A 14,719-nucleotide genomic window follows, 5' to 3' on the forward strand; every position below is an offset into this window, starting at 1 on the left:
ACCCTTTAGTATTACTTGCAATTAACATTTGCATTGTAAGACCAGATAATTATCAAATTATAGGATTCATACCAAACCCAAAGGAATCCAACAGTGAACAGACTATTTAATCAAAAATCTCTCTAACAGAAGACTCAAGTCTGCTGTCTTGAAGAGTAACCTTTACTTAATCCCAGAAGGATGGGCAGAAGTAGATGAAGGGTAGGGCCAACAACAGGGCTAGCATTTATTAATACTCTTTCTGAAATGGGGTGTTTAACATGCAAGTTGAATCTCAAGTTTAGACTCTAAATAGCAGATTGTTTTCTAGTATTGGGATGTAGTGATGAATCAAGAGACAAAAGAATGAAGAAATGTATGGGGGTTAATTTTGTTTTTGGTGAAGTGGGGCATTTTTTGTTTTCATAAATACACATACCTCAAAAAAGTCTGATTTAGAAGAAAGGAATTATAAATAACAGTCAAAACTCTAGAGTAAGATTCAGATTAATTCGGGCACCTGGGTGGCTCAGTGGTTGAGCCTCCGCCTTTGGCTCAGGTCATGATCCCAAGTTCCTGGGATCGAGTCCCACATCAGGCTCCCTGTAGGGAAGCCTGCTTCTCCCTCTGCCTATTTCTCTGCCTCTCTCTTGGTGTCTTCATGAATAAATAAATAAAATCTAAAAAAAAAAAAAAAAAGGATTCAGATTAACTCACTTTCTACACAAGGCATTGAGTTTCTTAATTATAAACGTATGACCTTTGGTTAATTTGTTAATATAAAATTTGTAGTTAGAATAAAATTAGTAAATTGAAACACCCAGAACATATTATACCAGAAGTACTATAGAATAGCCTTGAAACCGTCTTTTTTTAATTTTTAATTTAATTTTTAATCCTTAGATCCATTGAAAAGGTCAGAAGGAAAGATAATTTGAAGTTATCCTAGAAAGACACTGAATTCTGAAATACCTAGGAGAATCTCAAATTACATCAGCACTTTCTACTCTGCAGCATATTTTAGAAAGCTGGATGCATATTTCAGATCGTTGGCTCTCAAATTTAAAATGTCTGTCTGCTATTTTTTGTATATGTATTATCTATTTTCTTTTCTTTGTTGTCTTCTTGAGGTCTTAAATTAAAAAGCTTTCCAGCTGGATTTTTGGCTCTTACATGAGAAAAATGAATATGCTTTTTTATTAAATGTTTTCACTGAGAAACCTGCCTGGTTCTATTCTATAATTAATGAACAACAACAACAAAAGAGCTCCATTTGCTTTTCCTGCCTTGATGCTAATGATAGCTTGATTTCATTGTTCAATAACTTCAAAGTAAAATAGCATCTTCAAGCTGCAAAGCTTTTCCCCTAGTCTATTTCTAATCTCCTCTCTCAAGCTGCCACCATAAAGGCCTCCAAGAATTCTACAAAAGACCATTTCTAATAAACTCAATAAATTCAACACAAAAGTGTTGAATTACATTAGATCTCCCAGATGTAAGCCAGTGTAAGCTCACTGTAATCTATTGTCTTAGTCATCTGGGACTGCTATAACAGAATATGATAGACCGGATGGTTTAAACAACAAACATTTATTTCTTATAGTCCTGGGGGCTGGGAAGTCCAAGATCAAGGTGCCAGCAGATTCAGTATCTAGCAAGAACCCACTTCCTAATTTGCAGTTGGCTGTTTTCTCGTTGTATCCTCACTTGGTGGAGAGAGAGAAAAAAGCAAGCTGTCTTGTGTCTCTTCTTATAAGGACACTAATCCCATTTGTGAGGACTTCACCTTCATGACCTAATTACCTCCCAGAGTCCCCACCTCCTAATACCATCACACTGTGGGGTTAGGATGTCAACATATAAATTTTCCAAGGACGTGAATATTCAGTCCACATCATCTATGTGTTAGCAAGTCTGAACAAAGAATGGGCCAGTAGAAGAGGTTTGCATGAATGCCGAATCCAAGACCAGGGTTGGCAGTGGCATCTGGGACTCTCCAAGTGAGACAGACTTTGAATCTCAGGGTTTGTTCAATCCTGTGACATGAGAAGTGTTTTCTCCACTGAGGGAGGTGTTTTCTCATGTCTTCCCTTGGCTTGGGTAAAATATTCCTTGTGACTATTTTACCTCCCTTTGCTCTGACTTCATACTCATGAAGCAGTCTCTGGTGACTGTGAGGCTTCCTGACATTATGGCTTTGGGGAATGGTGGGAATATGAGTGTTCTCTGAGCACTGAAGAGGGAGGTCATTCATTCTCTTAATTAACTGGCATTAATTAGCATTCTGATGTGTACATCAGTGTCTTGTGAGTCTGGAAACCAGTCAGTCTCCTTGAAACCTATCAACTTTAAGAATTTCCACAATCCAGTTGGTGGTACAGCAGAGCTTCTAGATCCTGTACTATGCTGAATACTCAAAAGAAAAAAAAAAGGCTTCGGGGGAAGCCTCTGAGAGGACTTCTTCAACAAATATTATTGTCCTTCTTCAACCCAGGGAGCAAAAGACAAGTATTTGTTGAGCATCTGCTATATGCCTAACACTGTTCTCGGCTTTATCAGGTGCAAACGAGGTATTAGAAAAAATCCTTGCTGGCAAGAAGGTTATAATTTATTTGGTGAGAAAAGGTACGTACATATAAATAAGGAATAAATAAGACTCTGTGTGTATATCCATCTATTTCTGTCTATAGATAGGCATCATAATTGTGTATCGGTTCATGTGATCTGTTAATTACAAAATAGGACAGTACCCAACAAAGTGTCATTTTTATAATATAAAGAGTAGTAAACACTACACCCTAAGTATCCAAAATAATGGACTATTTTTCTAGCAATAAGAACAAATATATGCTTTAATCCAGGCCTGACCTTCCCCACCCCAAAAAAATCTGGATTTGATTCCAGCTATAAAAGCCATGTGTAAATTTAATATCCAGATGCAGAAAGTGGACACCAGCAAATAAATTTATAGTTGTGGAAATATTTAGATAGTTTGAATAAGAGTGATACACAGTGAGAAATCTGTGGCTTATGAACTAACATGCTTCCTTTGAAGATCTGACCTTGTCTCTTACACTGGAATTATATCCTTAGAGTCCTCATGATTGTCTTTTAATTTCCTTCTGGTTCAGTTGTATCTATGGACGACAAATTCCGCATTCTTTTTTTCTTTTTTTTTTTTTTTTTTTTTAGGGGTAGGTGGAGGGAGAGAGGGAATCTTAAGCAGGCTCCATGCCTAGTGCAGAGCCTAGCGTAGGGCTCGGTCTCACAACCCTGGGATCACAACCTGAGCCAAAAGTTGGATGCCTAACCAACTGAACCACCCAGGCACTCCACAAATTCTACATTCTAAAGCATATCACTAGGGCCTAGATTCAGCTTCCTTTGAGTAGAAATCATATCCGTTCTGTACATACTTTTTCCTAGAATTATATAGGATATATATAATTATTTTCATTGAGACCAGAACCAGGGTTTTACAGATGTGCACCAGCAACCATTCAGTCAAGCAACTATTGCTAGAACCCTATTTTCAAGCACAATTTTATTGATTTTAAAGATGTGTTTCAAGCTGGAGGGCAGAGAGGGTTGTTGGAGGCATGATCCTCTTTAGATAGAAACTTTCCTCTCTAGGGGAAAAGAACAGTCTAGATGGTTAAAAAAAAACCCAGATTTTAAAAAGAGCTCAGAAAGTAGACCTAAATAATCATTGCAAAAGAGTTTAAATAAAATGGGGAACTTCACAGCAAGTTAGCTGGAAGGGCTGACTCATACATGACAACATAACTATTTCTCAAATGCGTGCAAACAAGAGTGGGCTCAAATATTCTCATCCTTCCTCCTGAAATGGCAAAGAACAAAGAAATAAAGTCACACGTGGGGAGACTTCACACTGGTGTGGCTAGACACTGGTTCTTAAAGAATCACTGGAATTCGGAGAAGCAAGAGGAATTTTAAAGGGATTCTAGGCAAAAGGAGAAGGAACAGCTTTGTAGGGTAAAAGCAGAAAGCTTCAGGAAGTATCAAGCAAATGGTGGCAAATGCTAATAATCTTTTCACCGAACAAAAGCTCCCTTTATAATAAATGTGAGGGTGCATTGCACTGATTGAAGGTGTGTGCTAGGTTGCCAGTGAGGATACAGCTAGAGGTCAGGATATGCTTCAGGGGAAGAAGCGGAGTAGGAGTGGCTTCAAGATGGATCAGGATTGGCCTCGGGAAGGAGAGAATGCCCTCCTTTTAACAGAATGGGAGCACCGCAGGAAGGGGACCAGCATTCCACTGCGAGAAACACAGAAGCCTTAAGACAGAGCGAAAGGAATCACTCCTATGCTCAATCCTGAATCATCCTAGAACCACATACACACGATGGTGGCCTTGATGGTGTTCCAACTGGAGTGGGACCAAACGTGAAAGGGAGACATAGTTCAAAGGAGTAGCTCACAAGAAAGTGGACTGAACACAGGTTTGGGAAAACAGCTGCCTCCAAGTGGAAAGGGAAGCTATTCTAAAAGAGCACACAGAAGGCACTAAGTTACTTTGAAAGTTTTATTTCTAAACCCGGATGGTGCGCCCATAGATGTTCATTATGATTTTCCTTATTCCCTTTAGTCTAAAAGATTTCAGAAGAAAGGGACACCTGGGTGACTCAGGTCGTGACCCTGGGGTTCTGGGATCGAGTCCCACTTCGGGCTCCCTGCATGGAGCCTGCTTCTCCCTCTGCCTATGTCTCTGCCTCTCTCTGTGTGTGTCTCTCATGAAAAAAAAATAAAATCTTTTAAAAATACATTTCAGAAGAAAATACAATTTTAAAAAGGTAGAGAACACTTATAGTTGTTACCCATGTATCTTTAATCAGAATCTGCCTGTGGGTGACAACAGAATCACCTTATTAATAATATGCTTCTTAATGCTACCTCCTTATGCAGGAATACCACCCCACCGCCAGTTAAAAAAAAAAAAAAAAAAAGACTTCTCTGATTGTTTCCGGAAGTCTATCTCCCAGAAGCCCATGAATAGTACACTCAGTCACCAAGTACAACCTCCTTGCTGCTAGGCCCCTTCCCAGTGAGGCCCTGCTCTGACTCTGCCATTAAGTCATTTCAGATGACTTAATCCCCCATCACCACTGCCCTGGGGTCCACCCTGAGACCCCTGGCCTCTGTGTCAAAGGCACTGTCTGGTGTCCTTGTGCTCCAAACTTTCAAGGTACCAAAGCAGCCCTGCATTCCCTTCAGTCCTCTGGAATTCTAGAACAGTGCTATGCTCTGGGACAGAAGTAGGGATGGTGACCCTGTCCTCTGCTCTGTTACTCTTTGTCACTCAAGCACCAGAGCTTGGCCTACACTCAGCAAATATGTTGTAGAAACAGTTTTAGCTTCTCTGCAGCCCTCCTCTTCTCAGGGCACAGACATGTGACAATGGGGTTTGGGTCTGGGGACCAATTCCAAGGCATGTGATAGCAAACAACTATTCAGACCCCTTGCAAATCACTGCCCACCCCCTCCGGCCCCCCAGGCCCACTCTACCACTCAATCACAATCAGATGCATCTCAATTCCAGTGGTGAACACAACGAAACTTGGGGCCGGGCCGCCACTCACATCATTTATCTTTCCATTTTGACTCAATTACAGAAAAAAATAAATCTGCTTGGCCAAAGTAATGATGTGCTCATTATGAAGCCCCATGCACTAATTCATTTATGCAGCACATACTCCAGAAGGCCCACCCTTCACCAGGCACTGTGCTAACTGGAACAGCAGGAGGGTTGGAAGGACCCTGTCTCAACAACACTCCACCTCGGGGAGCTCACAGCCTAGCGAGGGGAGCAAGAAATACATAAGCACACTGTTAGTGCAATCTAGAACCTTGAACCCTGCATTGCCTCAACCAGATAGACTTCCCAGGTATTGAAATTCGGGGAGGTGCTCTTTGGAAAATCTTTTTCCCCCTTTTGGAAATCAGATTCTGTGTTCCTCAGTTACCAAGATCCTGGACAAGAAAAATACAGTACAGAATATCCTGAAAGACCTGAAAATGGGCCTCTGAAAACAGTATGAAGTTCTCTATGTGAGGGTCAAATAATAAATTATAACAACAAAACTAGTTTCACCATAAGTGCTGGAAATAGGCCAACAAGGCGACAGATCTGGGGAGGAAGGAAAAAAAAAAAAGTCCTGGATTTAGCACAGAAATGAATGAACAATCTCTGTAAGAGACGCTATTATCAATGCGAAAACGATGTTAAGATGTGTTAACAGGAACGTGGCAGGCAGCACTGGGCCTTCATCCAGGCACATTCAGCCCTGGTCAAGCCTTTATTATGTCCAATTTGGGTTTCCCGCTTGAAGAGTTGTTATATTTCAGGCTGATATTAAAAGAATGGAAAATAGGCACTGGCATCTAGCCTAGCAGAGATGAGGCTGAAGGATGATTTAATACCTGTGGCCCTGATAGAGATCAGTGGATTTCTATTTCACCGACAGGAAGTATAGTTCAGTAATAGAATAAATTGAGCATAAGACCGATTAAACAGCAGGGCCTTGATCACAGGATGTCGTCTTTGAAGTACGGTGCTAGAGCAGCCCTGCTGCTTTCAGAGTACTCTTCACTTTCTAGCTCGTGTTCGAATTTTTGTATGCATATCTTACCTCCCTTGGGGGCTGATCTTCTCATCCTTGGATCCCCTACAGCATGTCCCAAAGTGACTGGGCTTGTAGTAAGTACGTAAATGGTGTTAAGTGCAGAGGGGCAAGCATGCCCTCTGTTGGGACAAAGGACATGGCCACCATGGTAAGGGAGTAAGAGAGTATAGCGCCCAAGACCTGTTGCAGGCCTAAGGACAGATCACGCAAAGAATAGTTCAGAGAATTATGCCAGCAGAGGCCACAAGGGTACTAGTTAAGGACAGGCTGTTATGAGGAAAGGGTAGGGTGAGGGGTAAATGATGACTTTCCACAGCAGTCCATTCACTCCTCCAGCCCCAGCCAGCCCCCACATATCCATCAAGGAAGACACAGCCAGAACTAGGAAGACATTAGCAAAGACACAATGGGGCAGGAGAGGCAAGGAAAGGGCACTACCGAGAGGGAAAGGGGGAAGAGGAGTCTGTAATTTCTGCGTTGGGATCTGGGTAAAGGAAAGAGTATTTCATGGGCAGATTTCTGAGGAGGACCCATAAATATGCACTATCACCGGACAACAGAAAGCAGTATTATTCAAGTGAACATGTTCAATGCCTTGGCAATAGTAAGATGCCACGAGCTGTGGAGGGAAGACTACAGAGGGGCCCATGGAAAGTAGAAAAAAGGGTCTGCCTGCAGGTATGTAGTGAGCCCCTTCCGTTCCATTGCTGTCCACCCCTTGATTAGCAGCTTTCTAGGTAAGATGCTATTGCATCTTGCCTATGCTCTTAGAATGAGGCAAATGCCTCATGTCTTTATAATGATTTTCTTTATAAGAAAATATTTCTTTCTTTCTTTTATAACAATTGACTTTTTTTTTTTTTTTTTTTTACATTTCATTTATTCATGAGAGACACACAGAAAGAGCCAGAGACAGAGGCAGAGGGAGAAGCAGGCTTGTTGCGGGGAGCCAGATGCAGGACTTGATCCCAGGAGCTCGGGATCACGACCTGAGCCAAAGGGCTCAGGTCAACCACTGCTTAACCACTGAGCCACCTGGTGCCCTTCTTTCTTTCTTTATAAATGATTTTATGAGAAAATATTTTTCAAGAGGCTTTTTTAAAACCCCCTTTATTGAATGCTGCCTCTCAAATGAGTAGATAACTTTGGGGTTTGAGTTTCTGTAGGAAGTAAGTGGCTGTGTGTGTGTGTGTGTGTGTGTGTACGCACGTGTGTGACTAAAGTGCATTAGGGCGGTGCACAGGCGCTTCCCACATGCCTCTTTTTCTCCCCAGGGAATTGTTCCAAGGTAGAAGCTGTTCTCAAACAACCATTGCAGACTGTAAAGTCTGGAACAGATCATGGGGGCCAGTCTCCTACCTCCATGAAGTTATTTTTTTAATCATATTTTATTAATAAAGGACCAGCCTGCGGTGGGAGCTATCTCCCTCTCTTGCACTGACCTCCTTCAAACCGTCTCAGCACAGAATCTCTTTGATAAAAAATTAAAGTAGCTAGAAATTAAGGATGCTATGAGTAATTTGAGACTGGCCCAGACTTCCATTTTCCCTGGTAAGGGAGTCCCGAGATGGCCTACAGGGGACCCCCATTATCTTGCTGAAGGATGGTTGACTGCCTCAGTTGTTCATGGTGCCAATGAATTAATCCAGTTCTCAGAGACACCAGTTCTGGAAGCTGGATTCTGAGTACCCCTGTCTGTGCTACAGGGTGAAAGCACAGGTACCTGCTGGTCTCTGCAGGAACCCAACACTGGCTACAAATTAATCATTGGTATGTTCTTCCTAATTTCTCTCGTCTCGCCTCTCCAACCCCAGAGGGCTACCTGAAGTTGTCTGCTGTCTACCCCAGCCATGCTCTTAGCTCATGATTCACTTCTCTCCTCACCTCTCAGATGCATCCAGTCTCTCTTTCGTGGGCCTTTGTGTTCTTCCCATTCCCCACTGGTATCTAACCCACGTCCAAAACTCACTTCTCTCTTCACTATCAGCACGTCACTACCCTACCAAGTAGCATGAGTTATGACACCTGCTAGTTTTACTATCACAAACTGAAGACAGACAGCTACTTCCCAGATGCATTCCATTAATAACAATGGGGCCCACAAAGAGTATGCATGATTCCCTCTTATCTTTACAGCTAGGAAAAGAGTTGGGTGGATAGCCTTTATACAGCTTGCCATTTGCATGCTTTTAGTATATGAATGTCAGCATATTAGTGGACGGTTACCAAATTCTTGCTCTCTTCCATGGAAGGTAAGGTGTGTGTGTGTGTGTGTGTGTGCATATGTGGGTGGTGAAAGAGATAGAGAGAGACAGAACTGGCCTGGAATAATCATAGAATTTTTTTCCAAGCTATTCCATTTTATGAGCTTGTCTTAAATATACCGAAGCTATACCTGCCACCTCAAAATTGGAACGTATTGGGAAGAGGGGGAAATCAAGAGTTGAAACGAATTCCCAAGGTCAAATGAGCCCTATAATCAAGTATGTTTCTGTTCAAGTATCACTGCTGTAACAAATAACCACAAACTTGGTGCTTCAAACAGCACAAACCGATTCTCCACTGTGCTAGAGGTTCAAAGTCCAACACCAGTCTCCCTGGGCTAAAATCAAAGCGTGGGCAGGGCTGCATCCTTCTGGAGGCTCTGGGGAGAATCCATTTCCTTGCCTTTCCAGCTTCTAGAGGCTGCCCTGAATCTTGGACTCGTGGCCCCCTTTCTCCATCTTCCTCGCCAGCAACGTTGCATCCATCTGAACATTCATCTGTAGTCACATCTGTCCCTGACCACAGCCAGAGTGGATTCTCTGGCTTTAAGGACCCATGTGATTAGATTGAGCACATCTGGAAAATCCAGGATAATCTCTGTCTCAATGCCTGTAACTTAATTCCATCCACAAAGTCCCTTTTTGCCATGGACCTATTCATAAATTCTGGAGATTAGGACATGGATGTCCTTGGGAGGAGCCTTATTCTGTCTGCCACAGCAAAACACTGAATTTTTTGAAGGGGGGAAAAATTAAATGGGCGAAATTTGGTAGAAAGGCAAAGAGCAGAAGGTCTCAGTACATGTTTCTACCTTAGCTCTGCAGCAATAAACTCGAGCCAACTCAGTGAGTATTCATTAAGGCCTCTTGTGTGAAGGCAGATAGAGCTCTGTTTTTATGAGAGTCTCAGGCACTTTATATACTCAGCATATGTTGAGTGACGATATATATATATATATTCAGAGATATTTAAATGTGTACATATCATGATATATGGAGATAATTAACTTTGAAATTCACTAAACTATATTTACTCTATAAACCATGACTTTGATGACAGCATAAAATTTAAGCAGGAAAACAACCAAAATGTTCTAGTTACTTGAAATGACAAGAGCATTGAATCTAACGGAATTAAACTCCTTGAAGTTGAGCACAAGAGGCACTGCTGTAGCTCTGCTCCATGATGTTTGGTGAACTACGTAAATGCTCTGTGCTTCTGAGCCCTTGTTGGTGACAAGCAATATCTCAAAGATGTCTTTCATTCTGTGAAGGGGCTCTCAGTGTGTGACGCTAATTGCTTCTCCTGCTATTTACCAAAAGAATCATCTCAACCTTCGGTTGTGGAGATCTGAGTTGTTCTACTCATTTGACAGAAAGCCAGTCCCACAAGCATCCGCGTTCCCCAGCACCAATCTGATCATTGCCTGTTGGAGATGAAGAAACGTATTCATAACTCAAGCCCAGACGGAGTCTTCTCTAGATAGAATCAACACCACCCCCTCCTCAGGGACTGGAATTTGGTTGCTTCCCAAACTGTTGCTGACCAGGCTCCCTTGCCTGGCGTGGCTGATGAGATCATCACACCAGACTGCCATGGGTACAGACCAGGCCGGCTGTTGCAACATGCTTCTAGGCAGGCGGTTGCCCTCGTTTTACTGAGGGGCGTGAGCACCAAACACCCCTATGATCCAGCAGTTCACTGACAGAGCCATCTCTCTTCTTCCCTTTGCCTTTGGTTCGCATTTTTTATATCACGCATCCATCTTTCCCTGGACAAAAGGGATAAGAGGAGTTTTCCAGATTTGATTTCTCAGTGGGAACTGTTTGCTTTGGAAAGCACCTACACCAACGCTAATTGAGAACAGAGCTCAGAATGAGGGCCTGAGAACTGCACCCCTGTGAACTATTCGGTGGGCCCGTGTCTGTTGATCTCTTCTGCATTGGATTGTGCCTGCAAGTGATAACCAGGATCAACTCTTTTCCAAAGGGCTGTGCGCAGGGGATCAGTGTCTTTTCCTTTGACCAGGTCTCGACCTTGGAATAATTATTTGTAATTAATCATGTAAAGGTCTTCATCGTGAGAGCTACTGAGAACCCGGGCCCCTCAGACCCAGGAATCACCGCCTGGGAGATCTCTAAGCCATCTGCGCCCTTTACAGTCTAAACAGGATGGGCCTCTATTAGGGAGATTACAGTAAAAAATAACAATCAGCTCTCTGGTGATCCCATGCGGAGGGGAAGGGTGGGGAGGAGTAGATTTGGCGCAGGACTAGCCCAGACTTTCGTCACAGGGACAGACCAAAGTGTTAACACAAAGGGAGCATCCCGCACACCGCCTTCCAGCCGCAGGACACATGGCACCTCCGGGGGCCCGGCCCGCGCCCTGAGCGCCCCGGGGTCGAGGGCCTGGGCACCGCCTGCCCCCGCCGCCCCCTCCAGCTGCAGACATGCTCGGGGGACCCGGATCGCAGGGAAGACGCAGCCTGGCGGTGCTCTCCCAGTGAGTGCTCACTTGGCCCCTTCGGGTTAAATTTTTCTTTCTTTAAAGAAAAAAAAGAAAGAAAAGATTTAATGTGGGAATGGGAGGGAAGAGGAGAAATCAAGAGGTAAAGGCAGGCAGGCAGGCAGTCTGGAAACTTCAGACCTGTATGCAACTTTCTGGTCTCAACTTTCTGGTGGTTCTGATTGGTTTTCCTCGTTGCCATTTTTATGGTGGTTCCCAGACCATTTGCGAGGGTTTAAACCCAAGGCGCGGGGCTTCTCTACTGCGAATACTGATCCGCAGAGTATTGGGTTTCTAGAGATCTGCTGTTAATTTAGACCTGAGCCCTTTGCTCAGAATGATCCATTCGCAGGAACCAGATCTCTTGGCTAAAGCACACATTGCCCAATCCTTAAAAGTCAACAGCCCAAAGCCCTTAATAAACTGACCCTCTGACTGTGACCCAACAAGATTGAGAGCACATGCCACCGATCAGGGAATTGTTCAGATAACAGGCTCCAAGGTTTAGGATCATGAAACCCTGGGAATGTTCGAGCTAGAAAGGGGGCCTCTAGGATTGTTTGCAGCGATGTTCTCATCCTATAGATGAGAGGAGATGAAACCCAGAGGGCTAACTCAACTTCCCCAAAGCCAGACGACAGTCGGAAACGGAGCCGGTGTCTTTGTATTCGCAGGCAAGAGCCCTTTACACGCTGGTGTTTATGAGGTTTGGAAAACTTAGTGGGTCTTGGGAAAAGGTACCGCACAAGAGTTAGATACCAAATGGCTTCTCAGTAAATCTTTCCCATTTTTGAGACTTCTGGCACCGATTCAGCATGACAATTGTTGTTCCAGTTGTTCCAGCATTTGGGTAACAGTTAATCAAATAAACAGAGGGACTCAATGGGATCCTAAAAAAACGAGACCTATGTGTGCTACGTTAGCAGATCTCCTGGATCGGCCCTTTCTCTAAGTGTGATCACTCAACTGTGAGAGCTCAAGGGGGTTTGAGAGGCTATCTGGATAAGCCAGTGATTATCAAACTAGTCGTTTCTGTTTTTTGTTTTGTCTTTTAGCAAATTTCATCTTGCGAGGAATTCTATTACATAAAAGAGATGTTCTGGTTGAATGGGTGGTTTTGGATCTAGAGCTCCTCACCCGCACAGCACTCCCAAATCATGCCCATTGCTTACCTCTTCTTTGCTTCGCATCTCTTCTCCACCCCACCCCACTCCACCCACTCCACCCGTCCTTCCCTGGAATTCTGGATCTCCATGGCACAGTTCAGAAACCACTGGTCTCATTGAATTCCTTTATTTTATTGAGGAAAGTGATGTACACAGTAGGGAAGAGTTTGCCTGGTGTTACGCAGCTGGTCAAGAGCAGAGCCTGGAATGCTGGGCAAGAGCCCTGTGTGTGCCCGCACATGCACGCCTGTCCAGTGTTTCACTCCCAACTCCCAGGTTCTGAGTTCTCCCACTCCATCAGGCCCATGGTTCTATCAGTCTACTTTCTCCATGTCTCTCTCACTCTTCGCTCTCTCCATCATTTCCTGAATTTCGACAGTTATTGCCTCTCACCTGGACAATTATAATTGCCTTGCGTCTCACCCTGGCCTCGATCTTCCTCCCCTTTCTGACCTCGTCGCCTCCCCCCTCCTCTGCCCACCTTTAAGGATGGAACCAGTTCTCCCCAATGGGGAATTCAGAGTTCTCTGCAGGCTGCCTCAGTATCCCTTCTTATTTTGACCCACCCTTGCTGCAGAATCAGACCACTCACTGTTCCCCAGACTCATCACGTGGAGGCTACCTCCATGCGTTGGCTCCCTCTGTTCCCTACCCGGGAACACTCCGTGTGCCTCAGTCCTCTCATGTGGAATAAAGGCCTTACACAAGACCAGGAGTTCTGGAACCCAACCATGGATACATGGGATTCCAGAAAAGCTTGGGAAGGGTGGATAGGGTGAGGTGAGGTGGAGAAGGTGTGGGAATGGTGTTCAGAGTGAGGTCTCCCTCACCTGCTTCTACTTCCCTCCTGTCCTCTAAGGCTCCAATCAAACGTTACTTTCCTCCTCAAACCTTCCTCAGTTCTATTTTCTCTCTGTGCTAGTGAGTTATGGCCAACCTTCTGTGATTAGGCTTGTAGTAAAGGTAGAGGGCCCCCCACCATAAGCAGCAGTGTACTGGCCGGGCGAGGACTATTTTGAATCTTTGAATCTTCAGTTTCCAGCATGGTGCTGTTGCTAAAAGGAAAAAAAAAATCTTCAAATTTCTCCTTACTGGGTAAACCTAACTAGGTTCATCCAAGTTCACACTTTTTTATTTGATTCCTTTGAACACACGAAGCTTCTGCACTTTTTGCTTTGGAAGAAGTATGAGGTTAAATGCCAAACAGGTGCCCGACAGAATGAATTCTAAATTCCTTTGCATTTGCATCAGATAATTTAGCCGAGTTTCACTCCCTACAGAGCAAGATTGGCAGTATTTTTTTTTTATGAGGCACATTAAAATTCCTGAATGCCAAGACCTGCACAGAGCTGTGTTATCTTCAAGACAGGTGTGAATGGCCTCTTAGTTCTTTAGATTTCGAGGTGCTGTGTCACCTGTTCCTGGTGAGATTATTGAGACACTCTGTCACTTGCAGTCTAATGTCTTTCACTGCTACTTTTCTCATAAGCCTTCGTGAAGTCTCCTTAAGTCAGAATTTCGCATTTCTTGTAACTCTTCATGCTTTCGTCCATTAAGAGCAATGCTTCTCATAAAGAAGTATGCTTTTATATGTCCTGCCAATGAAAACGTTTTGTTCTTGTGTCACATTTTGTAACAAATGTGGAAGGGTATATAAAGTTTAAAACCATGGAATCCAAGAAAGGTAGGAAATTATATAGGAAATAAGCTCTCACTTTATGCTGCTTCTCACATCCTCCCAGCCCATCACAAATGACTTTGCAGAGGCAGGTCCAGCTTGCAACTAGAGGAATGGGGTCAGGGGAGGTGCTCCTCTGCCATCTGGAGGCTCATTTGCTCCTGGCATTCCTAACTGGAATGATGAGGATGCGTTTTTCCCCTGGAAACGCAGCCTTGCCTCTCAGTATTAGCTTTAGATACATCTCGGGCTTAAAAAAGGTGGTTGTGGGCTGGCCTGCATTCCTAACTGCCATGTATAATGATGTTTGAAGTTCCAAAAACCAATTTGCAAATTAAGGCTTGGAAACAAGCTTTTCATAAATGTAGGACTGCTTGGATTCATTTCCAAGCCTAATTGAATTTTTAAGAGGAGCCTTTAAAAATCTGTAAACCTTACTCATTTCGATGCATTCATTCAACAAATATTCATTGAGGGTTTCC

The 14,719-nt window shown here is 43.7% G+C and overlaps 1 protein-coding gene across 16 annotated transcripts in view; it reads left to right on the forward strand.

Annotated features, from left to right (window-relative positions):
- Positions 1 to 14,719, forward strand: part of CALD1 (caldesmon 1) — a 188,511-nt gene that overhangs the window by 102,381 nt on the left and 71,411 nt on the right. For 3 of the 16 annotated variants that reach the window (XM_072777281.1, XM_072777288.1, XM_072777289.1), the window contains exon 1: positions 11,134 to 11,390. The exons of the other annotated variants lie outside the window; for them this stretch is intronic. In XM_072777281.1, coding sequence (XP_072633382.1) covers positions 11,338 to 11,390 — 53 coding nt within the window. In that variant the 5' untranslated portion in view covers positions 11,134 to 11,337. Of the gene's footprint in view, positions 1 to 11,133; positions 11,391 to 14,719 lie in introns of those variants that run through there. 16 annotated transcript variants of the gene reach the window in all.

The sequence above is a fragment of the Canis lupus genome, chromosome 15 (assembly GCF_048164855.1).
Source record: "Canis lupus baileyi chromosome 15, mCanLup2.hap1, whole genome shotgun sequence".
In the NCBI taxonomy this organism is placed as follows: domain Eukaryota; kingdom Metazoa; phylum Chordata; class Mammalia; order Carnivora; family Canidae; genus Canis; species Canis lupus.